Genomic DNA, 26,712 nt, shown 5'->3' on the forward strand with positions numbered 1-26,712 from the left:
GGAGGGGGAGTTTTGAAGTTCTAAGGTCAAACCGATGTCTCCAAGCTATGTAAGGGGCTTTCGGGCTCCGGGACGGTGACCTCAGCTTGATCGCTGTCCACTGCATTGTTATTTCTGTTGAGGGATGTAGATCCACCCAGGCTACCCCCACCTCGCTTTTTGAGTCCATCAGTCTCGGGGTCGTCTTCAGCGCCGTCAAGGAATGGTGTTCGAGGCTCGTCTTCCTCCAGGATGAACTCTGGGTGAGTCATGAAGTTATGGATGGAGCTTCTGGATTCGGGTTTCTCGAGGCCTTCGTACAAGGAGCTACGGAACGCATTCACCACTTTGATCTGCCGGGAGGTGAGGAGCGTGGGGGATAAACAAAAGAGGGGTTAGTAACGGCTACAAGAGGCCAGAGCTCCCAGGAGAAAGTAAAAATAAATAATAAAGACACAATAAAACAAAAAGCACAACAACAACAACAACAGTCACCACCACTGAACAGGCAGCTAAGTCAAAATCAGAGATCTACGGTGAACTAGGAGGGCCAACATGGATCAGACTCAGGCACTAGGTGTGTGATGGGGAATCAACCGACTATGGGGCGACTTCAGAAGCTGCAAGAAAAGACACACACACACACAAAAAAAAAGAACACCTCAAAAAAACCCCCGAGATCACTTTGAATGAATGGAAGCCAAAATGCATTAGTTGTCATTATGTGTGCGCACGCATAATCTGTGTGTATAAACGAGGACAAAAAAAAAAGTGGAACTACGGCTCAAAAAAAAAAAAAAAAAAAAAAAAAGAGGTGGGTTAGACAAACGGTGGGTTCACTTCAAGGCAAAAAAAACCAAACTCTACTGTGGGAGCGATGTGTGTGTTTGTTCTAGTTCATTTTTAGACCTATAGAAGGAATGGGCTTTGAAAAGGCGGCACAAACTTTTCAAGCCCATGTGAAGCAGTAGGTCCAAGCGGATGCCATGACCAGTAAAACCAGACCCAGCTAAACATGCAAGAAAGAAGCCAGATCTGTGTGAGGACCCCCACACGGTTGTCACCTGGATCCTTCCCTACACCCACATGCTGAAGAAGACCCAGCTGTTTCCAAAGTGGTTTCTTTTGAATGCTCTGCACAAAAAAACCTAATCTCAAACTGTGCTAGAAAGCCTGGCCACCCACCGCTCCTCTGAAACCCACAGGCTGCCAGCACCAAAAGCCAGGTTCAATGTGTTACAAGCAGAAGATGCAGAGCCCAGTTTGGACAACCAGGGTATGGCTCTGCCACCTCCATTGCATTGGAAGGGAGAGGTCTGGAAACAAGCCTGGATGATGGCTAGCAAGGGATTCACTGCTTCCTCCAGTTCCTCTGGGAACCCAGCCTTGAACTCTTCCAGCTCTCACCCTCCCTTGTAATGATTATGTCCCAGTTGTTCAGTCAGATGCGTGACAAGCGTCAGATCCAGCGAACAAAGGGGCAGGAGGCAGCAGAACCTCTCCACCCCACTGCAGATGCTGGCACGCGTGAGACAACCAACATGTGCACCTCAGCTGCAGCAGAGAGCTCCAGCTCTCCCCGATGACTCAGGGCTATAATTGCTCAAAAGATGTCAAAAGGCATAAACTGCAGGAGGGCGATGCAATCAACCTGTGGGCTTTTGAAGCAGAGCCATCAAACCGAGCAGCCGAAGGTCTTCCAGGCTTTGGAGGACCTGGTGAAATCACACACATGGCTTTGCCTTTTCCTGCAAAGCTGAGAGTGACCCACCACACGGTGCCCTCCAAAGTATCCCCTGGGTTGCTCTGTTGTGTCTTAAACCAATGCTCTCCCCTCTCTGACTCCTTCAGGCCAGACCCAGCACGTGGCCTCTCTCCAGAGGTCCCTCCATCCTGCCACAGCAGGTCACACCAGTGACCATGCCTGGCTCGTGGCACCCTTCCAGTCACCTGGGAACCGGGCCATCTCCTCCCTTTAGCGAGGAAGCTACTGACAAAAGTTGTCAGCAGGGACCAAGTATCTGGCACAAGCTCTTGTGTGTTTTATGGAAGCAATAAAAGCTTTTTTTCTCTGTTAAACAGTTCATCTGGGACCAGGAAATCTGCTCAACTCCTCCTCTTGGAAGGAGCTGCCCCCAAAGACTACTTTGTTCAGCAATGCTGGGCACAGCGGAGAAGTCAGTCACATCTCCTCATAGCAGCACCAGTCGTTCTGCTCTGCCCATGGAAGCAGCACGAGCTCCCTCAACCTGCTCCCAGCACCCAAGGAACCCCGTCCCCATCCATGTCCCCTGCCTGCTCTCTTGGTGTCACTGTGGATTGAAGCTGGGGCACAAAAGGGAGGAGAGCTCCAGATCCCACAAAAGGGGTGCTCCTCCCCAGCATCCCTACGCTACACCCTGGAGAGCCTTCTCGTCACCCAGGGAGCAGAGAGTGAGCAGAGCTGCTGGAGGGAGAACGATTCAGGTATCCCCTTGCAGGCTGATGAGGCAAATAAAGGTACACGTGAGTTCTGCTGCTTCTTTGTGAATGGGCTGGAGATCTGGTGGGTGAGCAGCGACGACACCCCGCTTCCTGGTGAGATGAGCCGGGTTAAACTGTCCACCTTGGCCTGGTACATGGGCAGGCGAGGAGGGAAGTCACCAACCAGCAGAGCCAGCGAGAGCCTCCTAGGGATCTTTGGTCTCAGCACAAACAGCACTCACAAAACCAGACCAGAGAAGTTACTCAAAGAGCAGTCTTGTGCCTGGAACCCTGGAGATTTTTACCTGCGAGATGTTCCAGGGTTCCCCTCTCACAAGGGATGCCCTTCTGAGGCCGCTCTCCATCTGGCTCAGAAAGATGGTGCTGCACCACACGGGGCAGCAACGCGGCATCCCCCCGACACAGGCTCAGCACATCCCGGCTAAAAACAAACACGGCAGCTCTTGCAACCACACATGGACCGGCACGGACACGTGAGCTGGATGACAGACACCCCTGAGGAAATGAGTATGGACCAGGCACCCCCCATGATGCTGGAGCACCAGCTGGCCTGTGAAAATGGAAAGTTTATGTAGCTGGGAAGAGAAATTCAAAGCTGTATCTGCTGCACTAACGACCACAGTAAGATCCTGGGTAAATTCAGTGTTTAGCGTGAATGCACCACCAAGGAGGCCACTTTCTACCGAGACTGATAACCTGTCACATCATCAACCTCTTGAAAACAGCAACTGCAAGCACTGACAAAAGCACTCGCCCCTAAAATGCAGTGTGCAAAACCGATTAAACCAAGTATAACCAACTCAAACAAGCTAACGAGAGCCCAGGTGACTGCCAAAGCAACTAGGTGGTCAGTCCAGTACAAGCTCGGAGGAAGGAGTAGCTTCACAGAAGCTCTCCCTGCTCCACCACCTCAAGCAATGGTGAGACCAGACCCTATCGACCACATCACTGTCTTCAGCTCCACCAATAACTTCTGCTCCAGCTTTCCTCAGATATTCTTACTTTAACCATCTCTGTCAGTAACTGCTGTGAAATTAATTCAGCTGTTCCCTTGTCAGAGCAACTTAACAGCAAGGAAACGTGTTTTGAACGAGCCGGGCAATGCAAAAATCATCCTCCCCAGCCAAGCTGAAAGCCCACCTCCCTCCCTGCCCGTGGTCAGGCTCATGTCTCCTCTCCATCCAAAACCTTCATGACCTGCAAGCTTGGAATTTATTCTCATTTCACACCATCACTGCCAGCATCATAATGTGCTGGGCAAACCCCACTGCTCCCACGGAGGTGGAAATTACATCTTCTGCAGGAAGCCAGCATCAGCTCCACCACTGACCACTGGTTCGCTTTGCCCAGCTCCCTCAAACCAGGGCAAAACCCCCAGAGGAGAGCAGCTCAGCTCTGCAAACCACCTTCTGCGGGTCCTTCCCAAGACCTCCCTCTCCTCCATGGCCCCGAGAGGGACACAGCAGACGGGGCTGCTGAGGTCCAGCCCTGGAGAACTCATCCCACAGAGTGAAGTGGAAGACAGAGGGACACCATTAATTTGTACGGAGGGAAGTGGAGCTTTGAAAGTGAGAGGGAAGGGGAGCAGCAGAGGGAAATAGAGAAAAGTCTAAGCAGAAAACAGAGGGAAGACTTAGCAACCTGGGTTAGCTTCTGGTAAAGTTGTTTGCTGCCTGGAAGGGCACAAACTATCCAAGTTATCTATTCCCTCGCTGCAAATCAGGGAGGACGTTAATCCACAGACTGCAAAAAAACCTGCATTTTGGTCTTGCCCACCCAAACCCACTGCCCTGAGAACCCTCTAAGCAGGTTTTCTTCCAATTAGAAAGTCCTGGTGGTGCATAGACGCAGTCAGGAACAGAAGGCAGCTGCGCTGCTTCAGAAACACTGGGGTTAAACAAAATAAACTTCGAGCATCAGTGTTGGCTAAATAGAGAGAAAACAAAATTATCAGAAATTCTCTCTTCTCTCCCACAGTGCATAAACAGTGGAAACTGAAAGCTGTGCAAAAAGTCACCAAGGATATGTCTTTAATAAGTGGAGAACACAGAAAATGACTGTGCAATAAAAAAAAAAAGCCAATTATCCGGGATAATTGATACACTACCTACTCATAGCCTGGCACAGTCCTGCAGAGAGAATTCACGCTCACGTGCTCACAAGCCCAAATACGCAGCTCACAATGAACACGGAGAGGGGCTCTGCACCAGAGAGGTTTTTTCCTTTGGTCTGGAAACCCACGGCTAGATCCGGGATCCAGCTTGGCCACCGACATGCAGCAGGGCCACGTTTTCCATCTCCGTTCACGTGCAGAGAGCCGCGTGTCTCCGCATACACTGAGAACCAGCGTGTGCAGGACGAGCCGGGCATCGACGAGCCGCTGCAACGGGACAGCGATGCTCCGGCTACCCCAGGGGACCAGCGGAGCCCTGTGCTGTCCCCAGGGCAGCAAAGGACACGCTTACGTGCACGGGGCTCGCTCAGCTCTGTCTCGCAGGGCATGCAAGTTCACAGGCGGGACAGAGGAGGCTGCTTGCTTACAAGCCAGCTCTGAACCAGCGGGATGAGCTGCAGGTGAACGGCTCCGAGGTGTCACCACCGGCCACCTGAGCTGCGGTAACCGGCTGCTGTCACCCACTGTCCAGCCTCCCAACCAAGGCAGGAGCAAACACCCCTTCTCACACACCTGCGAGAGGCGGAGAGCACACAGGCAGCCCGTTACCACAGCTCAGCCGGCCCCAGTAGCCCACTAACTGCTGTGGGAAGGTCCAAGCGGCCACTCTGCCTCCAAAGAGATTTACAGCTTCGGTAAAAGCAACGTCTCTGCCCATCCCTGCCCTCCTGGGGCATCCCGGGGCTGGGCAGAGCAGTATCGGAAAGAAACAGCAGCTTTTGGGTGCAGCGTGCCCTTTTCACAGCAATGCTTTTTAGTTGCTCATGAACACAGGGCTCTTTTAACAAGAGCCACCAATTTTTGCACCCTGCAGGAGGGTGGACTCATAGGTCAGTCCTGCAAAGTAGGAGAAGAGGTAAAAATGGAGGAAGCAACAAGGAATGGGGAGGGGAAAGGACCAGGAAGTGTCGTAAACTTGTTAAAGATGCAACAGCATAAAAACTTTTTTTTTTTTTTTTTAAAAACACTCTCCCGCCCCATCCTTCATTTTGGAAATCAGTGTGCGAGTCAAGGGTTAGAGGGAGAGAGAACAGGCTGGGTTAGGTTGGTGCAGGTGCTCTCTGTGGTTATTAGAAGTCATGCATTGTAATAGACTATCACTCACTGCCCGCAGGAGGAGATGCAGCAGCAGCAGCAACAGCAGAAGTGGTGGGAGTGGAATTGACGGAGGAAAGAGCTACATGGGTTGGGCTAGAAACATTTTTTACATCGTGGTGCTGGCTCACGATGGAAGGCTGTCTCCTGAGGGCTCCCTGCAAAGAGGAGGCGCCGGTCTGGAATGTGTAAACTACGTCCATCTGCAAAGAACCAGAGAGTGAGATAGCGTCGCCCCGAACAGAGACAGGGAGAGGGGGTCAGGGATGGAGGGGGAGCAGGGAGGTCGGGCAGACACACACGGACAGGAAGGAAGAAGGAGGACGGAGAGGTGGTGGGGAGGAGGGAGGAGAGAAACCCCCCCCCAACCCCCGTAATCCCACACCGGGTTCAGCTGGTGTTACTGGGAGCAGAGGAGAGGTCAGCTTCAGCCTCTGCCCAGTTCTTGCAGGGGTGAGAGGGGCAGGGTTTATCCCACCACCAAGAAAGAGGCTGCGGTGGGAGGGAGCGACAGAGGAAACACCTTGGGTTATCCCGATAATCTGCAGGAGGAGCAGAGAGAAAGAGAGAGATAGAGAGGGTGGGCAGAGGTGCGAGCTGGCAGCTGGTGGTCCACAAAACTGCACTGGGAAAGGGTTGCTGGTGCCTCAGCCCCATGGGATGTACGCTTGAGGGGCTGGATCCTGGGACACACACACGGCCGAGCTGGAAGACGTTTCACCCTCTCTCCCAGGCTCAGGGCTCAGAAGCAGAGCTGGGAGAAGTGGGCAGGGATGCAGCAGGAAGCATCCTTGGTGGTGGGCCACAGTTGCTCTGTGGATGAGCATCGAGGGCCAGAGGAACCGAGCAGCATCTTGGTGCCACCGTGGCTTCCCAGACACTTTGCAGCTGGCCTGTCCCCAGCCCTGTGCCATCGTGGCTTGCCCACACAGCTCCTGGGAAAGGGGCACCTCCTCCAGACCCCAGTGCAGCTCTAGTTCACCCTGGAGGTATTCCACACACCACTCCTTCCCAAGTTTAATCTCCCTCCACAGAGGGACCCTCGTTTCCCACCAGCACCAGGCTGGCCCGAGGGAAGAGCCCAGTGCCCTCACTTAAGACACACTGACTTGGGACAGAAGTCCCAAGATGGCAGGGTTGGACCTTCCGGCTGCTCTGCTCAATGCACAGGGCACCACAGCCAGGAAAGGAGTTGCTAAAGATGCTCCAAGGACGTGCCAGCGTCCAGGAGTGTTTTTCACAATGCAAGAGCTTGTTTCGTCCCAGGTCCACCATGGCCGTAGGGAGACACCTCCAGACTTGGCCGTTCGTACCTACCAGGCCTCCAACACAACTGGACCATTTCCAAAACAGCCCAGTGCTCCCAGCACATCCTTCATGTGAATGAGCCAGGCTGAGCTGGCAGCTCAGCCCCCAGCAGCACCAGCACTGCCCTGGGCCCTCAGAAGAGCCCAGCGACCCCTCACAACAGGCTGAACCTCACCTTGAAACCATCGAGGCAACATCTCACAGAAGAGAAGCGAAGTTAACACGGCACAACAAGGCTGTTATGCTGGCTCCAGTCCCTGTGTCTGGGCCATTCTGGTTATCTCCATTTCTCAGGGGGGGCAGAGGAGGAGGAACAAGAGGTAACACAGGAGCCCTGCACGCCTGGGGCCACTGGGGACCTACAGCTTTCCTCCATGGGGCAGCTCTGCCCAGGCCTCGAGGAAAGACGTGGGGCAGAGACCTCGCTGCAGGGAGCTCGCCCTGCCCTGCCCAGCCAGCAGGCTGGGGGAAAAAAAACCCCATCCTTTCAGTAAAAACTGAGTCAGGGAGAAACAGCTGATGTAAAAACAGTATTAACAGATAGATTTCTCCTCCCCTTCTGTGCTGCGGGGCCAAGAGCTCCAGGCGAGGAGCCTGAAGAGCTGGCAGGGAGGAGTGGCAAGAACCCTTGGCCAAAAGGCCGTTGGGAAGGATGGAGAGCAGCAGAGGAGGGAGACCAGAGAGGGTCCCATGCAAGCAGACCCTCCAGGGCATGTTCCCCACTGGGAGAGGTGTCCCAGCATTGACCAAGAGCAGCTTCCATGCTGACCTGCTCGCCAAGAGCCCGGGTGGCTCCATGGCCCCCCCCCCCCCCAGCTTCCAAGCCCCTTCTTCTGCCATGTGAGGTGCCCATCAGTAGCACGTCCAGCCTCCTGCGGACCAGCCCGGTCTCAGGCTGCAGGACACTGTGCTCTGCATCAGAACAGACTGGTGCCTCTCCCCACACCCCGAGATGTCCCCAAAAGCCAGGCTGTCCCGGTTCCCCAACCAGGGCAGACCCGGAAAGGCACAGGCGGTGGGAGAAGTCTAGCCCAGGAGGCGATGGCATCCTCCGAGCAGCAGCTGGCGCCCCTTTCCAGACAGAGCCCCTGGAGAGAAAGAGAGAGAAAGAAAGAGAGAGAGAAGGAAGAGCCCCACGGTACCCGCTGCCCCACGGTACCTGCGTCTGTATCCTGTTGAGACCCCTGAACCAGAGGATCTGCCCACGCCGCAGCTCCATTTCAGCATGGTCGATCTCATCCACGTCTTCAGGCAGCTCCTCCTCTGGGATCTCCTCCTTGGTGATGCCGTGGCCAGCTTCCTTCAGGAACTTCAGGTGGCTGGTTGGGACAGTGCAGATCAGCTGGGGAGAGGCAGGGAGAGGGCAGCTCCTTAGCCTGCAGGCTATGGAAGCCCATGGGGGAGCATTCCTGTAGCGAGCTGCCCAGGACTCAGCTGAGAGATGCCAGGATGCAACTGAGAAATGCCACCACTGCAAGCAGGATGGGAAGGAGGAGAAGATTAGCAACCTCCTCTCCTCGCCGCTGGCGTGGTACTGGGATGGAGCATCACCCCCTTCCAAAGCTGCCTTGAATAAATACCGGGGAGAGCAAGGGCAGTGGGGCCGGGCAGGGAGAGGCAGGCTGGGCTGTGAGCACCCTGTGGCAAGGAGGCACGTGGGATGTTCTTCAGACTGGCTCTTACCTGTCCCCAGAGGAGCTCGCCCACTCCGATAAAAATACACCAGAACCACTGGCTCAGGGTGAGCCCGGAGCAGCTGAACGGCTTCCCACCAAACTCCACAATGATGATCTACAGCACAGGAGAGAACAAGTCACACACCGGGGAGCTCTGAGGGCTGCGTGGCACAGCCACGGGATGAAAAGGTCCCCTAAGGCCACATCTTTTCCCCCCCTCCCTGGGATCACGAGGGGAGCAAAGACCTCACATCTAGGCTAGAAACTTTACAGGACCCCAGAGGCACGCTGGCTGGCCCTGGCATCTCCCAACACACTCTAGACCCCAATAGTGTCTTGTGTCACCAAGAAGCTGCTGGAGAAGAATAAGGGGACAGGACAGAGCCGTGGGCAGTAACTGCAGCAGACACAGGTCCTACCTATCCCACGGTCCCCTCCCAGCCCCACCATCTTATTCCCACAGCTTCACCTGAGCTGCAAACGTCCCCAGCACCACTGTGCAGAAGATGGGGTTGCGGTAGATGGCTTCGAAGACGTTCCTCTCCCCGTGGATCTTGCGCGCATTGATCTCGTTGAACAACTGCATCATGACAAAGGTGTTGAAGACGATGGTGTAGTGCTCGGTGGGTGGGGAGTGGAGCGGGGCGTTTCGGCCACTGTCGATGTCAAAAAACTTCTCCCCTAAGCAGACAAGGGGTTTTGGGGAGGGGATGGGGAAGGGCAGGGAAGAGAGGAGAAGATGAGATCCTGCTCTGCACTGCTGGAGGTGGAATTAGGATCCCAGGCTCTTGCTGAAGATGCCTTGACCCAGCTGGAGTCCCCCGTGCTTAAAAATGTTCCTTAAAAATGGTGAAAACCTGCTGCCCTGGCTAAAAATGCCTCTGCACCCAGCGAGGTCTTGAGCAGATCCACACCCTCCCTTAACACCCCTCTGCTTCCCATCCCTTATTAAATAAGCTCTGTCCTGGCCAACTTGGGGTCACCAAGTGACAGCTGAGAACAAGGCTCCCCAACATGGGTGAGGAAAGGTGGCTCACGAGGCAGTGCTGGGACTCTGCCCCTTTCCTTTCTGCCTCCTCCACCGTTTCCGGGGGCCTCACAGCTCACCCGCAAAAAGCAGCGTGAAAATGATGGTTAGCTGGTACACCGCATGGCCCAGGATGTTCTTCATCATGGTGCGGGAGATGAGCGGCTTGTTGCGGCCGTAGGGCTTACGCAGCAGCAAGGACTCGGATGGGGGCTCCGTGGCCAGGGCTAAGGAGGCGAAAGTGTCCATGATCAGGTTCACCCACAGCATCTGGACAGCCTTCAGGGGAGAGTCCTGCAGAGAGAGGAGGGGGGAAAACATGTCACACCACCAAAACCACCCTCTCTTCCCTCTCCGTTTCGCAGGAGTCCCCCCTCCCTCCTCCTGCTGAGCCCAGTAGCCCCATACCTGCGTGATGCAGGCACCCGTGAAGGCCACGATGACAGCCACGACGTTAACGGTCAGCTGGAACTGCAAGAACTTGGAGATGCTGTCGTAGACGTTGCGGCCCCACATCACCGCCTTGACGATGCTGGTGAAATTATCATCCGTCAGGATGATGTCCGAAGCCTCCTTCGCCACATCCGTGCCTGCGATGCCCTTGAGGACCAGGGAGAAAGCGATGGGGTGAGTCATGGAGCAAGCTCGCCATCTGCCCGGCTCCATTTCTTCTAAGAAACGGCCCCAAGAGAAAAATCCACCGGAGCCAGCGGAGCCGGTGCCAATCCTGCCTTCGACAGCGAGTCCTGCTGCGGCTGTGCCAACGCACCCGAGAGAGAGGAGGCTCTAAAGCAGCAAAGCCTTTAAGAACAGACACCGGCTCGGCTCCGGAGTCAGCACAGCTTTACAGCCTGTCACTGTGTGCACCCCAGACAGGGGCTATGGTGCAGAAAAGCTGGAGAACAGCTTGTAAGCATGGCCTCCTCCTTGTGCCAGGGACCACCTCTGCTGCAAGCAAGGGTTGGGACCCCCAAATGAGGGAGAGAGTTCAGCAGCCCAGAGTCCCAGTGCCTTCCTGGTGCCTTCTGCCCTGTGCAAGGGAGATAGCAGCCCCAGGGCAGCCCAAATTCATCCACAGCATCTCCAGAAGAGCAGAGTTTGCTCTGCAGGAGCTGGGCTCGCTGCGTTTCTCACTGCCGGCACACAGAGGCGCTGGCTTTGCAGGAATTAAATGCACCGAAGCCATCCCTGGCAACCAGCTGGTTCCCTCATGCTTTCCTGGAGAACCTCCTGAGATTTGCCCAACCCATCTCAGATGGGAACCCCAGCTGTTGTGGGAGATGAGCTTTGGAGCAAGCTGGACAGACCAGCCAAAGGTACCGCACATGCCATTTGATGCCCACTCTCTGGAGACCCAAGGGCAGCGCAGCCCCCGTGCCAAGCCCCCAGCAAAGCCCAGTGCCTGGCCAGGGTCTGATCCTGCACATGGGGCAGGGAGCCCCGCTGTATGGTCCGCAGGAGAAGACAGGCTACCTTCGTCTGATTGTCCTAAAAGCTCCAGAAATGCACGTAGTTATTTAACACCTTCTTTATGGTTGGACTCGATCTCAAAGGTCCCTTCCAACCATGAAGATTCTGTGATTCTGTAAAAACCTCTACACCACTAAAATTAAGACCAGGCTGGATGGGGCTTTGAGCAACCTGGTCTAGCGGGGGGTGTCCTTGCCCACGGCAGGGGGGTTGGAACTCAATGATCTTTAAGGTCCCTTCCAACTCTAACCATTCTATGAATCTATGAAAATTTCTCACTCAAAGCTCCCTAGATGGGCTCAGAAGGTCCCAACCCAGCAGCTGGCTCCTGTTCACGTACCTAAACTTAAACAATTCACAAGAAACCCATTAAAACTGACAGGTTTATTTTCTTCCTTCTTTCGGACAGGCCAAAGAAAAGCAGCAAACCAGGAGAGATCAGAGTTCTTCACCGTAAATAAACTCCCCAAGTCTGTGTCAGGACCTTGCTCGGAGCCTGGGCTGCCCGTTACGAGCCTGGGTGAAGAACTGCAGGGATAAATCAAGTCACGCCGAGCTACTGGTTTCCCACGGCTCTCCTGGGCCCCACAGACAGCAGGGTCAGGGAGGTCCCTGCTCTGGGTGCTCCACAAGCACCGTGCCACCTTGACACAGTCCCTGCAGGTGGGACAGAGGAGCCCAGCCCTATGCCAGGCTCTCAGGGGATTGCTTCCCATCAATCTTTTGCTAACGGTCCTATAAAGTTCATGAGAATTAAATCAAACCTCCAAATAAAGCAAATAAAGTTTCGTCTTTTTCTTTTTTTTTTTTTTTTTTTTTTTTTTTAAAGTTTTTAAGCCATCCTGTAGATCTGGAAAAGAGCTTTACTGCTCCAGAAATAATTTCAGTGTTGAGCATACCCAAGCATGCCATTAGTTTCTCACCCCAGAGGGCAAAGGCTGCCCCCAGGGAAAACCCAGCGCCAGTCCATACCATGGCAAAGCCAACGTCGGCTTTCTTCAAAGCTGGGCCATCGTTGGTCCCATCCCCAGTCACGGCCACCACCTGCCTCTGGTCACCAACGGTGCTGTCGATAATTCCTGAAATGGAGACAAGCAGTTCAGAGAAAATAAGCCCCAAGGGCAGGCTCCCAGCACGGGTGATGCTGCAAAAACACTCGAGCAGAGCAGGATGAGCCTCTTTGAGAGGCAGCATCTGGAGGAGCTGGCAAGCGCTCACCTTTCACGAGCGTGTGCTTATCTGTCGGAGAAGAACGGGCCAGCACACGCAGCTTGGGCCAGATCTTATCCAGCTGCTCCTGTTCCACCTGCAGGACAAGGAACATGTGAGAAATGGATGGGACCCCCTCACCCCCAGAACCCTTCTGCCCCACCGGAGAGCAAACCCCAACTGGAACAGGGCAGCACCTTCACCTCCAGACCCCCCTGTGGCTGTGCTGGCTGAGGATCCTGGCAAGTGAGAGGGACCAGCAGCGTTTATCCAAGGAGAGGAGGAAAACTCAGCGGGATTCAGCGCCTTACGCTGCTGGGGCCATCAGAGAGGCCACCCACACCCACCACAAAGCCGGACCCGGGGCGGGGGGCTCTCCCACCTCTCCCTTCTCGTTGCGGATGAGCCGGTTGAACTCCTTCCCCTCCAGGCACAAGAAGTCCTCCCCTGGCAGCAGGATGCCACACTTGGTGGCGATGGCACGGGCGGTGTTGATGTTGTCCCCCGTCACCATCCGCACGGTGATCCCTGCACGCTGGCATTTCAGGATGGCATCCGGCACCTGGGGGACAAGGACAGAGTCAGGGGGGCAGAGGGGCAGGGTGCTCAGGTTTGGCACTGGATATCCCGGGAGCTGGGCAGCTCCTCTCCCACCTTCCCTAAAAGGGTCTGGAAAGGGCCCTGGGGATGAAATGCTGAAATGAAAATTTCCTCCTCCAGAACCAGCTCAGCCATTTATCCCTGGGGAATGAGGGAAGCCACCGGGGACCAGGGAGGACGCCTGTCCCTGCTTGCTGCCGGCTGCTCCTGCTCCACAGCCTCCTGCCCTCCCCGCGGCTCCAGCCAGACCCCTCTGCGTGTCCGGAGCAGCTCCTCCGGCACAGACGGCACGAGATCTTCCAGCCTCTGCCCCAAGGGGAAGGCAACCTCATCGCCTCCTCCCCGTCACACCGCAGTGCTGGGCGCCAAGGCACGGACAGCCCCATGATCCGTCACAACGCGAGGGGGGCATTTCATCCACACACACGCCCCCACACACCGCTCCGGCAGCACGTTGCTGCACTAACAGGTTTATCTATTACGGAGCGGTGGGGGAAGAGGATATTAGTGAGAAATTAACAAATTGAATCAATGGCCTCCAGAGCTGGTGCAGACGGAGCATCTGTAATGCAATTCCCAGGCCCAGATACTCAAACATCTAATCAGGAAAGATGCAAGCAAGGCAGGAGCACAGGGGCAAGCTCCAAAATGTAATCAAGAGGCAGGTATCGGAGAGCTTATTGCATTAGCCCAGCTGCCTGCCAGGAACCAGCTAGATCAGCCCTGTCCCTCTCCAACACCCCTCTGTCACCCCTACGTGGTGTCTCCGTGCACTTTTCAACTGCAGGTGGAACCAGTCTGGCTTGGGCAGAAAGTCGTGGTAGCAGCTGAGAGGAAAGTTTGGGTGGAAACAGGTCATTTTATCCAGGAATGGGAAAGAAATGCCAGCAGCAGGGAGCTGGTGGCATGGGACATTTCAGGGATGGATGCCAAGGAGATGCTCGTGCTTTCTTAAGGGGTTTGTGGTCCTGAGCAGCAGGGAAAGAAGCTCCTGGCTCAGGAAAGGGGCTGGGTACCCTGGTACCCCCTCCCAGTAGCAGCTGGGGGGAAAGTTTGGGTAGAAACAGGTCATTTTGTCCAGGAATGGGAGAGAAATGCCAGCAGCAGGGAGCTGGTAGCATGGGGCACTTCAGGGATGGATGCAGAGGATCTGCTTATGCTTTTCTAATGGGCTTATGGTCCTGAGCAGCAGGGAAAGGGGCTCCTGGCCCAGGAAAGGGGCTGGGGTGGAGGACAGCCAGGGCAGAGCTGGGGTTCAGTACCTCTGGCCGCACAGGGTCTTCTATCCCAACCACGGCGATGCAGGTCAGGTCAGACAGGATCTCGTTCTCACTGTCCCAGTCTGGCTCAGCATCAGCAGGGAAGTCACGGAAGGCCAGGCAGATGGTCCGCAGCCCGTGACAGGCCATGGGCTCTATCACCTTCTTCACCATCTCATCCCGGTCCTTCACCTTGAACACCCGGGCGTCACCGTTCTTGTCCAGGATCCTGGTGCACCTAACGCAGGACCAGGACGGAGGGTGAGGGAGACCGGTGGTGGCACGTGCTGCTGGCACCCCACCACCCAGCTTCCCCATCTGTGAAATGGGGACATCCCCTTACCCACAGCTCCCTACAGCTTTACCAAAGCCACCCCGAGAGAATTAAACGCTTTTGCACCTCCCAACAGTCACCTTCCTCCTCCACAGTGGCTCAGAACCCTTCAACCCACAGCCCCCCAGTGCATCAAGAGCCTAAAGCCCAGGGGACGGGGAGAGGACTGGGGCAGCGAGGGAGGACCATTACTTGCGGAGGATGATCTCGGAGGCTCCCTTGCTGTACATGCGGAAGCCGCCATTGCTGTTCTTCAGCACCGTGCTCATGGATTTGCGCACCGAGTTGAAGGTGTAGACCTTGTAGAGCTTCTCCTCCGGCACTTCGTTCCGCACAGCCTGGTAATCCTGCTTCAAGTCCAGCACGAAACCCAGCAGGGCGCACTCCGTCTTGTTGCCCACTTGCCGGGGTAGCCCCGCTTGCTTCTCAGGTGGCTGGAGGTGAAGAAGAGAAAGGAAAAGCAATGCCAGACCTCAGTACAGCAGAATGGGACCTCCAGGGATGGCCAATGGTGAGAAGGCCACAGGACACAAGGTTGGGCTTCTCTGACTCACCAGGATCTTGGATGTGTAGGCAGAGTTGATGGCGACACCGTTGACTATGAGGTCCAGGACCTTGGGTAGGATGGCATCAGGGTCGGGGATCTGGCGGTAGTGGGTGTCCCCCACGTAGGCCTGCACCACGGTCATGCGGTTCATGGTGAGCGTGCCCGTCTTGTCCGAGCAGATGGCGGTGGCGTTGCCCATGGTCTCGCACGCATCCAAGTGTCTCACAAGGTTGTTGTCCTTCATCATTTTCTGCAACAGGCACCATGACCCGAAAGGTTAGAGCCAAAAACCTGAATATGCCCACCATGCCCCCAGCAACCCTGCTGCATCGTGGTCTCACCTTCACGGAGTAAGCCAGGGAGATGGTGACTGCCAGCGGGAGCCCTTCAGGCACAGCCACCACCAACACGGTGACACCAATGATGAAGAACTTCACGAAGTACTGGATGTAAATGGGGGTGCACTCCGCCAGCCAGGGCCGCCCCTGCACCCCAAATGTGTCGATCACGAAGTACAGCACCAAGATGATGACTGTGATGGCTGACATGATCAGCCCTGGGGGAAGAAGAGGCAGAGCAGGAGGTGAGGGGATGCAGGGGAAGAGGACAGCCTTCTGGGAGAGCTCTGGGATGACATCTCATGCCAGGCCACCGCCACTCACCCGCCTTCCCAATCTGGACTGCCAGTCTCGTAAGCTTCCCTTGCAGCACAGACTTCTCCTTCTTGGGCACCTTCACCTTCTTCTTCTCCTTCTCCTCATTTTCCACCCCTTCCTGGCTCTTCAGGGGCTGAATCTCTAAGGCCACACCATCCTGAGTTTTAGCTACAGCCCAGGGCAAAACAAGACACCACGTGTGAATAGGAGAGAGACCAGGAAAACCTGTAGGACACCACTGAGAAAGATGGTGGTGGGAGAGAGAGAAGACCCAGAACAAGAGCCATTCCCGACGACACACGCATCTGAGCACACGGAAACCTCATGTCCCGGGGCCCTGCCGCCTCTCTATGGGGCAGTTTTCTGCCATCTACCCCAGCCCCACGGATAAAAGATCCTCAGAGCTGACACTGGCGATGTGACCCCTGCACTGGTCACACCTCTACGACAGCGCTGCAAGAAACCCTCTGGCCAGGCTTTGGGGTGGAAGCAGGTCTCCTCTAGCCTCGCCCAAGGGCTGCTTTACACCCTGCAGCAGATGGGGAGCACTCTGGGCTGACCCCAAAGAAACTCCGGTCTCCCCCCTTCACCCCCCTCCCACCCTGATGAGCATCCCTGCTTTGTGTCCCACTCCCGGTGCCACCTCTGCAGTGCCTTGTGGGCAGCTCAGCAGGAATCACTTGCCAGGGGAGCGACTGAGGGGGTGAGATGGAGGGGGACGGTTAGAAATTTGGATGAAGACTGAAGAGGAGGGAACCAGCTCCTTGAACCCCAGCCCTGAGCCATCCAACACGCTTTTAGGACTCGAGGCAGCCAGGCTTTCAGCTGCTATAATTGATCTAGTCCAGCTGAAGGTCTGCACCAGGGAGACCCAGGTTGGCTGGAGGACAGGGAGAGGGATGGACTTGTCCCCTCCCGGCTGCCACCACTCAATGGCTTGAGATACCCCGGAGCTCGTGGCTGCTCCACATTGGACACCTCCACGGTTACAACAGACCCGACACGGACAAAACAAGCACCCGGACACAGTCTGACAGGAAGGAGGGAAACTCAAACTGCTGAGAGGAGAGAGAAAGAGAGAGAGAGAGAGAGAGAGAGGTGGAGAGAGAGGTGCAGAAATGGGCTTCTTCCACAGCCTGCAAAGAACAGTGTGAGAAACAGTGGCGAGGAGACGCTCACGGAGTCGAGGCCATGGGAGGAGAGGGTGCAACCATCGATTTGGCCAGGCCCCGATGGGACATTTCATCCCGGGAACGGTGTGAGGGGACCCCAGTCTCTTCCTGAGCCAAACACATCCCCCCACAGAGGGATGGCTTCTGAGGGGCACAGGGGTTTCAGAGCCACCAGGTCACAGCTGCAGCTCGGGTCATCATGAATAAAGTTTGCCCTGAGAAAAGGATGCTCTGCCAATGGTCCAGGCTGCTGGAAGAGCCCCTGTCCTCCCTGCACAACGGCTTTGCCCCAGGCAGGGGCAAGGTGGCCACAGGGAGAAGCCAGCTAGCCCCATCCCAGCTACGCACACCCCCGTGATGGGGTGCTGGAGGGCACCGTGATGCCGTGCCGGGGCCATCGCCTGCAGGACCATTGCACCCTCTCCCAGGACAACGAGGCGAGAGTCCCGCCGGAGCAGCAAAGAGCACAGACTGATGAGAAGAAGGAAGGAAGGAAGGAAGGAGGAATGCTCGGTAGTTAGTGTGGTGCTGGTTCAAAGGATGGAGAGGCTGGTTACCTTTGTTGCGATTTTCGGGGGCTCCGGTTTTTTTACCTGTTCAAAGAGAAAAAGGGTGGAGGGCTGAGCACACGGACCCACGTTGACCATCCGGCTGGTGGGACAGCCTAGGGCTGGCTCTGCTCCCGAGGGCCACGCACTGCTCCAGCAGCGTCCCTCCACAGGGGCTCCAGGGCTCAGCACCCTGTGGTCACCCTCTGGACACCACACGTGCCTTGGTCCACGGCTCGTAGCACCGGGGAGGCTCCGCAGCACCGGGGAGACTCTCCCAGGTACCCTGTCCCCAAGGCTTCAGACCTCCCCACCTGCAAAGCACCCACTACAACCCCTTCAAAGGGTGCCAGTGGCATCTCAGACCCTTGAAGAGAAGAAACCATAAGTGGATCTCCATCTCCATGCAGCACATGCCGAGCACCAGTGCTCCCTGTCCCCTGGTGCCATCGGGCACAAGTGGATCCACCCAGGAGGCACAGACTTGCCCCCCATCATGGGCAGCACAACATTCATAGTGTTGTGCTGTGGTGGTCAAGGTCTGAACAGGGGGGTCTCCGACGTGCCTCCGCAACACGGGGAGCACAGGGCTGCCACCAGCTAAACAAACCTTGTGCCGTAAGGGGTTTATAAGCCTTCCCTCCATCGCTCCCCAGCACCACGGTGGGGGGACGAGCTGGTGAAGCCCCCTGCCCCACTTTGCTCCCAAACTGAGGGCTGCAAGGCACCGAGCTGGGTGTGCTGCGGGGCTGGGAAGACACCGAGCACCGTACCTGGGCTCCTGGCGAGCTGCCGCTGAGCTCCAACAGCGGCGCCGTTCCCATGTCTCACCCTGAACTCCCACCTCCAAGCTGGCAGCTAAACCCCGAGAGCTCCACAGCCACCGAACCCCAGCGCTGCGAGCCAGCCGCCCGCCACGGAAAACCCAGGAACCCAGCACACATGAAGCCCAGAGCCGCAATGGCTGCCAGGAGAAGCCCAGCAAACCTCTTCCCGCCTGGCATCGCCCCCGGCACAGGGCTGACTGCGATGCCAACCCGCAGCTCCCTCTGCCAGCTCCTCGCTCCTTGCAGCTGAGCCCAGACCTGCTGAACAGGGGCGCGGGGACACGGGGGAGAGCAGGAGCTTCCCCCAAGTCTGGCTTGTACTGACGCCGGCTTTAAAGCTGGTATCGGAGCTGGCACAGAGCAGCAAGATGGGAGAGCCGAGGCAGGAAAGCATCTGAGTCTCAGCATGGTCGGGAACACCTCAGCCCGCCTGGCTGCTCTCCTACCCCCACACAACCCCTCCTCTCCCTCCTGCCATCCCCTGCGCCTCCCTCTCCTTCCCCGGGGAGTCACCAGCAGAGATCTTCAGCAAAGTCCTCAAGGTTCTGGATGGGCCGCTAACATCCTGTGGACAACCAGGACTCACCTTCCCACCATGGGGCGGGCAATGAGCACCATGGGGCACCGCTATCGGCCAACCTTTCCCTCTGAGCCTTGACCCCCCCAACCCTGGAGAAGAAAGAGTTGGAGCCGTGTCCGAAAGAGCTGGCGAGCAGAGGCCTGGGTGCACAAGGGGGGGCTTTCCTCAGGCAGCATGACCCCCATGCTGCAGGAGAAGGGGCAGCAGGGAGGGATCCCCTCCCACCGCCTGGAGAGCTCACCGTACCTGCCTGGGTCACCGGCACTAACACACAACCGCGTCCCATGGATGTGGGTGTAGCTTGTTGGACACCGGTGGATGCTTCCCAGGAAAGGGAGAAAGGCAAAAGGAGGGAAAAAAGCGGCTTCAGTGGATCTCCTCACCTTTCTTCACCTTCTTTTCCTCGTCTCCTTCTCCCGCACCCAAGAGAGTGAAGATGATTCCTGTCTGGGAGTTGATACCCACGGCCGTCACCACCATCCTGCCGGAGCCCTCCATCACATGGGTACCTGGCACAGCAGGGAGACCACAGTGAGAAAGGACACTGCCACGTCATTCCCATCTCCTCCCCAGTACTGGGACAACAGGACTCTGAAGCAGTCACAGCTCCATCACGGCACTAACCCAGCCCAGCACCGACCATGCGAGAGCCACCCGGGATCCTGACCTGACAGCAGCATGGGGTCTTTATCCAGCGATTTCTTGACTTGGTCTGACTCCCCAGTCAGAGAACTCTCGTCTATTTTCAGGTCATTGCCTTGGATCAGGATCCCATCTGCCGGCAAGAGGTCACCTAGGAGAGGAGCAAGGACAGGGGTCAGCCCCGGCCCGGGCAGGCACCTGCCTCATCCCGGCAGGAGGCTTCACGTCTCAGCAAAAGGACTCAAAACTCAGTCTCAGAACAAATCTAGAGGGAGAGGAAGCAACAGATGGGTATTACAAGACAGATGGGTATTATAAGATGATATCCAATAGCACCCAAATCTTCACTGGTGTAAGAAAGCATTCCTTGTGAGGACGTTTGCTCAATCAGTGCCTTCCCCCATCTGGTTCTACTGAATCAACACCACATCCTTCCCAAAGCCTCCCGATACACCCAAATGGTGACACGATCCCATCGTCCACCCGCCGAGGAAGGAAAAAGCCCTATGTGAAAATGAACACTGTGGTGGACCAACCTCCTTCCTAACAGGAGTTGCGTGGGCTGAGCATACCTCCTGGTAAACAAGGAGCAGGACCTAGTGAACATCTCCTACGTCTCCTCGCTAAGGAGGTGTTCACCAACAAGGACATGGTTGTGAAAATAAGTAATTTTTGAGACCAGCAGGTGGCTAAAGCAACCCAAAGCTGTGTGCAGAGCCTGGCTTAGCTCTGCTAGCCCAGCTCCAGGCTGGCAAGTGGCAAGGTGAGGGAGCTCCATCACCTATATGGGACCATCTCCCATCACTCCCGGCCACAACACACTGAAAATAGAGTAACTGGGGGAGCCAATGCTTTTCCTCCAGGCAAAAAGGCTGGAAAAGCAGAGAGGAGGCACCACCAGGCTCCCATGGTGGAAGGACAGACCCCAACCACCACCTCCTCCACTCACCGTACTTGATCTGCGCGATGTCTCCCACCACGATCTCGGCCACCGGGATCTGAATCACCTGCCCCTTGCGGATGACCGTGAACTTCTGCTCCTGCTCGATGCGGCTCTGGAGGCCCCGGAATTGCTTCTCCTTGCTCCAGTCATTGAAGGCGGTCACCAGCACCACGATGATGACCGAAAACAAGATAGCCGCTCCCTCGATCCAGCCGGCCTGCGACTCGCCCTCGTCCTCCACGCCACCCGCCGACTGCCCGCACACTGCAGTCAGAGGAGAAGACTTGTTTGCACAAGGAGACACCCACTTTCCTCTGAGTAACACGCTCAGAGCAGAGCCTGGAAGACAATTACTCCTCCCTTCTCCTCCCTGAGCTGGTCCAAGGGCTTCCCCTGCTCTCAGGAGAGGGTTTTTACATCCCTGGAGGCATTTGGGTTTGGTTGTTGTTTTGGTTTGTTTTTTTTCTTTTTTTTTACCTCCTCTTTTTTTTCACTTTTCATTTTTGGCAGAGGTTGGGCTGAGAGAGCCGGGACAACTGGCTTCTATTTCCAGTTGCAGCACCCAGCCCTCCCTCCGCTGCGTGACCCTCGGGTGAGTCACCGTCTCCTTCCATCTCCGGGTCCCTGCCCCTGCTCGACTCCTCTGATGATACAGAGATGCAGGGCCGGGGAGAAGAAACTCAACCAACGCTGTTCCTCAGCCACACATGGGGTGTCACAGCTGGGAGGAGCACTCCCTGGCTGGGGGGGAGGTACCAGGGGACAGACAGCCTTGTCCCTCCATGCCCAAACCAAAAGAGAAGCCCCACAGGACCTGGGAAGCCACCACACCAGACAGACCCCTTGGCCTTTGAGCATCTTTTGGGGGGAGCAGTAAGGAGCAGCTCTGAGCCATGCTGTGGTGCCAGCTGTGCCTAGACGCTTCCATCAGTGCAGGGACAGTGCACATCCCCATCAGGGACCATGCCAAGGACCCCAAGGATGGGGAGAAGCCACCACCTAAAGGGTGAGCAGAAGTAGCTCCCAGCTCTATCTGCACCAGGGTGGAAGGACCCACAGGGTGACCTTCCAGAGACAGCACTCATCCCAAAGTCCTGCTCCCACATGGCTGGGCATGGCAGCTCACGTGGGTCCCCCACTGGGCACCCCACCACCCTGCAGGGACCCCAGGGACTCACGTTCATTGTCACCGCCCGGAGGGTGGTAGAAGGACAGGCCCAAGGAGATTATGGCTGCGATTTCCAAGATGATCAGCGTGACGTCCTGGAGTGCCTCCCACACTAACTGCAGGAACGTCTTGGCCTTTTTGGGAGGAATGAAGTTCTGACCGAAGACCTGCCGCCTCTTCTCCAGGTCGGTCGGGTTCCCGGACAGGCCTGGAGAGGGGAGAGACACAGATGAGGGAAGACCCCGCCGCTGCCCCACAGCCCCCCACCAGCACCAGTGGGACCCCTGCAAGGAGCAGCTCCCTGTCTGCAGAGGGAAAGCCAAGGCAGGGCTTGGCTCCTGTCACCCATGGGGCAAGGGACATCCAACTGGTGGGGCAGGACGCTGCCGGAGCCGCAGGGAGGACGCCGAGATGCCTCTCGTCGGCACAGCAGCCTCAAAGCGCCTGAGTGCCAGTTAATGCCAGTTGGCACTGGCCGGCTTGTTTACATGCTGCATCAAATTAGCCGTAAATCTGGCACCGCGAGCGGCGCTCGGAGCTGACGGAGCCACCTGATCCCTCTCTCCTGCCAGCTCCGAGGAGCAGCCGCTGCGGAGAGCGACTCGGCGCAGCGGGAACGTCTCCGAGCTCCGCTGAGCCCCACGGACCCGCCACAACCCCAGGAGATGGGGCAGCTCCTGGGGGGGGGAAGCTTGTGGAGGAGACACGGCGCTGCTGCTGCTGGAAAAGGGGTGGTGGGAGGGAGGAAAGGAGCAGGAGAACCCTGAGCTGGGCTGCTGGTCCCTCTGGCTGCGTGCAGCAAGCCCAGAGAGAGGGGAGCAAAAGGGGGAGCCTGAGCTCCTGCCCCCAGGTAGCCAGGGACCGGGGACTCACAGCCCTCCCACCCTGGGACAGGAGCCAGCAACGCGAGATGGCAATTCCTCCCCGGTCACCCCCTGCATTAAAGCCATTAAAAAGCTGATGGGGTCCAAGGTGAGAGCAGCCTCCCCTGCTCAGCACCACCTTAACCTCGTCCCGTGCTGAGCCCCCCCCCTCCTCTTGCTCTCCACCTTAAGATGGCCCATGGGGCTACTGCCAGCTCCCGAGATGCACCGGGCAGGCGCCTGTAATGCCTGGCCCTGGACACATCCTGGTGCCTGGAGCTGCCTGGCAGCAATGCCATCCCAGGGGGGACCAAGCCCTCCCACTCAGGGGACACCTCCCTCCCCACCAGCTCCGTTACATCCCAGCCAGGAGGAAGCAACAGGATGGATCCCATTGCCTCCCCCCCCCCCCCCCACCCCTCAAAGCACCCCACTTTCTCCTGCGACTACACCCCGTGGCTGCAGGGAGGGGACACTCTGCCAGCGTGTCCCCACCCAGTCGTGACGGGGCAGCAGGATCCTGGGATCTCCCAGCCCCCGGACAGCCTCCCCGAGCCCAACCCGTGCGGGAACGCTTCCCACCCCAACGTCTCCGGCGGGACGGATGGAAAATATGGCTAACCGCCGTGGCTTGACTCATGCCGGCGCCAGGGCCGGGGAGGCACGGCGTGTGCCGCAGGGCAGGCGTGACGGGCATGAGGATGCAGGAGGCTGCCACGGGGCACGGGAGGTGGCACACGCGGCTCCTCCAAAGCCCACGTCCCACCCAGAGCTGCTCTCCCCTCCATCCTTCTGGGGCAACTTGGGAAGGAAGGGGCTTTCAATAAATCTGTGCTGACACGGGGAAAAGGGTTGTGAGGAGCAGAAGCCACGGGCACGTACTCCGGGCATGCACCGAAGGGTCCAGGTTGCCAGCAAATCCTTCCCGGCCGGGGCCACTGCAAGGGCCTGGGGGGCACTGATTAGTGGGGGAGTGGACTAGAAATTTTGGATGGAGGCCACAAGCGACAGCAAGAGAACGAAAGCCCCATGCAGTCACACGTCCCTGATTAAAGGGGAGGCACTGCAGCCCGGGAAAGCTGCTTTTGGGGAGCAAAGCCTTCAGGTAAAGAACCCCCAAAGCAAGGTCCTCGCTCGGGAAGGAGGTGGCAGCCCCGGGAGCCGCTACCGCCGGCGGGTGAGTCAGGGCGGTGTTTGCTGACACTCGTCACCCAGGGGACACCGGGAAGGGAGACGCTCTAATCGGTGAGTCACAGAAGCCGCTTGTGCTTCACCGCCGCCGTCACCACCCCGCTCCCCTTCCCACCCTGCCCAACCTGCCTCGGGGACAGGGCTGGTGGAGGAGGTGGAAAGCCAGCACTCAGCAGAGAGATTCCCCCCCATCACCAAACCCCTTTAGGAGGAGCTCTCAGGGGTTGGGGTCCACCCACAGCTTTTAGGACAAGAGCTAGAGTAGCAGGTCCCAGTGGACCCCCACAATGATGCTGGGGAGATCCTGTTTGAACAAACCCTATGAGGACAAACCACCCAAGGGACCCCAAGGGGTGAAGGCAGCCCCTGGGGGGGTGGAACTTCAGCATCTGGATGCCTCACACCTGGAGGGGTTCAAGGCCAGGTTGGATGGGGCTTTGAGCAACCTGGTCTGGTGGGAGGTGTCCCTGCCCAGGGCAGGGGGTGGCACTGGATGGGCTTTAAGCTCCCTTCCAACTCTAACCATTCTATGATTCTATCTGCACAGGGCTGCCTATTGCTGTGATACGCACCCAGTGCCCACACACACAGAGGTGCCCCGTCTCATGCCCATGGGTCCAGCAAAGCTCCTGGGTTTTGGCCTGGCAGTGCCAGCTTGGGAAGGGTTTGCAGGCAGAGGGGGGCTCTGGGCCAAGTCTGAGTCAGCCCCAGCTCTCCCCAGAGGGAAACAGCCCCACATCACGCATGCCAAGACACAGTTGGCATTCCCCAGCTGGCACCTCTCTCACTAAACCCCGGCTGGGGCATCCCACCTGCAAGCACAACCTGAGCTCAGCCCGGGGTGAGCAGCCGCCTGGGCACCCGCTCCCCATTTCCCAGGCTTTGCCCACGGATGTGTCGAGACAGGGGACCTGCTCCCGGTTTGCGGCTTCCCGACATGCCGGGGTTTCCCTCATCGTGGCACCGCGGCGGTGTCATGCCATGTATTGAGCTCTTGGGGACCTCTGGAGAGGCAGCCCTGGCACAGCAAGATCCAAATGCCCTGCTCCGATGGGATCGGAGGAGGTGCCGCAGGCCGCCTTGGGCTTTTGCTCTTCCTAAAACTCCCAGCTTGTAGGAAATAACCTTTCTTTGCTCTCTGTGCTCAACAAGATGGGGTTTGGGACCGGGAACAAAGCTCACCTCCAGAGCGAGAGGGTGAGGCAGGGATACGCTGGGGGCATGGGATAAAACGATGCCAACCGGTGCCTGGAAGCAGCAGCCAGGATGGAAGGGCAGCCCCTCACCTCACCCTCAGAGCCCCTCTCCTCACCCTTAGCAAGAGCCGTCAGGCCAAGGCAGAGCTTTTCGGGTCCGCTTCCCCCCCTCCCCTTCTCCTCCCTCCCCCAAAGGAGCTCTCTCCCAGTTTGGCAGGGCCAAACACATTGTTTTGCGACCTGGACTTGGTATTTCCACCGGGAGTCCCCCCCCTTCTCTAATGACATCCCGATATTGTCTCCCCTTCCCGGTCCCACTCACAGCTGGGAAACACGCTAAGCCCCAGCTTACGGCACTAATAATAACCCGCAAGTTTTTCAGAGCCGAGGCGCAGCCACGTCCCCCATCCCACCCAGCCCCCGCGGGGCCACATCCAGGGAAACCCTCGGTGCTGTAAGCAGGGGGTCTCTCCCCCCTGAACCCCTTTTAACGCCAAGGAAGGGGTACATCGCCATGCCAAGGCACATGCAGCCACCCCACGCTGGGAATCCCAGCACCTATCCCTCGATACAGGGGTCCAGAAAGGCCAGCTGGGACCACAGGGAGGAGAGGTGACATCCTTCCCCCGAAGCCTCCCAGAAGTGACCTGGCATCACTGCCACCACTCAAACCTGTGATGCTCAGAAGCACACAACCAGGTTTTAAGCTCCCACGGCCGCTCAAGAAGCCCTACAGATCTGGGGGATGCCACGCGCATCTCCCTGTCCCCAGCAGCGATCGCCTTTGGGGACGTGCTGCCTGTCCCTTGGCTGAGATGCTGACACCCTACAAACGAGCTCCGAGTAGCCCGGCAACCTCCAACCTTTACACCCTCCTACACCTGCACCCCACGCAGCCCTGCCAGTACCGCTGTAAATTATTAAACAGGGGAAAGGCTGGCACCGACCTGGGGGGCAGCAGCTGGGCTGCAGACATCAGCCCCCCCCTGTACCCCTCATGTCCCATCAGATCCTCACCCCTGCCCGTATCCCACCTCCACTCCATCCTCCCTGAGGATGTGTGGAACACCTCAGGGGAATCCCCAGGGAAGATGCTGTTCCTCTTTTTTTTTTTTATTCCTCCTTCTCTCCCCCAAAATGATAATTTTATTAAGACGCAGGGAGTTGTCTCCCACGAGGCTTGCCATGGGAGCAACGGGACCACGCTCTGAGCTCAGCCATGAGAGCTATTAGAGCCATCATCCTCCAGCCACAGGCTTGAACCCTGCATGGCCCCAACCCAGAGGAACCGGTCAGACCCAAGCGGGTGGTCCCCAACCTCAGGACAGCCACCTACCTTCAACTGGCGATGTCTTCAACCTCTTGCAGATATTCTGCACGCCACCATAGGAGTCATTGAGCCGGGCAACTGCCTCAGCACTCCTCAGCTCCATGAGGTTCCTGAGCTCCACCATGGAGCAACCAAAGTCCCCCTCATGGTTGCCTTCAGCAACCGAGTTCCCGGGGTGGTGGTCGGCCACGTTATTCGTCATCTTGCCGGCGCGGTGGCGGCGACACCGGCTCGCGGCTCCTGTAGCAGCCTCCCTGGAGGGTCCGGCGGGGGGATGCTCGGGGTGTCCCCTTCCCTGGGGGCTGCCCGGGTGAAGCGGGTGCCTCTAACCGAGCCCAACTTCTCCGGATAAAGGTGTAAACAGGATGTGCATGTTACCGCGGAGGCGACCTTAGCAACGACCAGCGTGCATCTCCCGCAGAAGGAGGAGGGCTC

At 57.4% G+C, this 26,712-nt stretch overlaps 1 protein-coding gene across 3 annotated transcripts; it reads right to left on the reverse strand.

Moving 5' to 3' along the window:
• Positions 1 to 26: 26 nt before the first annotated feature.
• ATP2B4 (ATPase plasma membrane Ca2+ transporting 4) lies at positions 27 to 26,690 on the reverse strand. Of its 3 annotated transcripts, none has more exons than XM_074163240.1 (21): positions 26,284 to 26,690; positions 21,708 to 21,905; positions 20,536 to 20,793; positions 19,612 to 19,737; positions 19,328 to 19,453; positions 17,547 to 17,582; positions 15,824 to 15,985; positions 15,503 to 15,717; positions 15,169 to 15,411; positions 14,807 to 15,048; positions 14,284 to 14,518; positions 12,804 to 12,983; positions 12,431 to 12,518; positions 12,185 to 12,291; positions 10,151 to 10,342; positions 9,823 to 10,036; positions 9,185 to 9,396; positions 8,723 to 8,830; positions 8,199 to 8,381; positions 5,845 to 5,934; positions 27 to 332 (listed from the first exon to the last, which is right to left on the reverse strand). In XM_074163240.1, the coding sequence occupies exons 1-21, from the start codon at positions 26,477 to 26,479 to the stop codon at positions 27 to 29; spliced, it is 3,717 nt and encodes a 1,238-aa protein (XP_074019341.1). In that variant the 5' UTR covers positions 26,480 to 26,690. The 3 variants fall into 3 exon arrangements, with proteins under 3 accessions (XP_074019341.1, XP_074019340.1, XP_074019342.1); XM_074163239.1 differs by having other exon boundaries at positions 5,818 to 5,934; XM_074163241.1 differs by lacking the exon at positions 5,845 to 5,934.
• Positions 26,691 to 26,712: the final 22 nt, after the last annotated feature.

The sequence above is a fragment of the Numenius arquata genome, chromosome 24 (assembly GCF_964106895.1).
Source record: "Numenius arquata chromosome 24, bNumArq3.hap1.1, whole genome shotgun sequence".
NCBI lineage: Eukaryota > Metazoa > Chordata > Aves > Charadriiformes > Scolopacidae > Numenius > Numenius arquata.

Excerpts from the sequence above, each read along its gene's own strand:
- ATP2B4 (XM_074163239.1), bottom strand. The coding sequence starts at position 26,479 with ATGACGAATAACGTGGCCGACCACCACCCCGGGAACTCGGTTGCTGAA. Across the intron at positions 12,984-14,283 it reads AAGACCCTGTGCGGCCAGAG|GTGCCGGATGCCATCCTGAA; the intron begins GTACTGAACCCC and ends CTTGTCCCCCAG. Across the intron at positions 8,831-9,184 it reads TGGGGACGTTTGCAGCTCAG|ATCATCATTGTGGAGTTTGG; the intron begins GTGAAGCTGTGG and ends CCTGTGCTGTAG.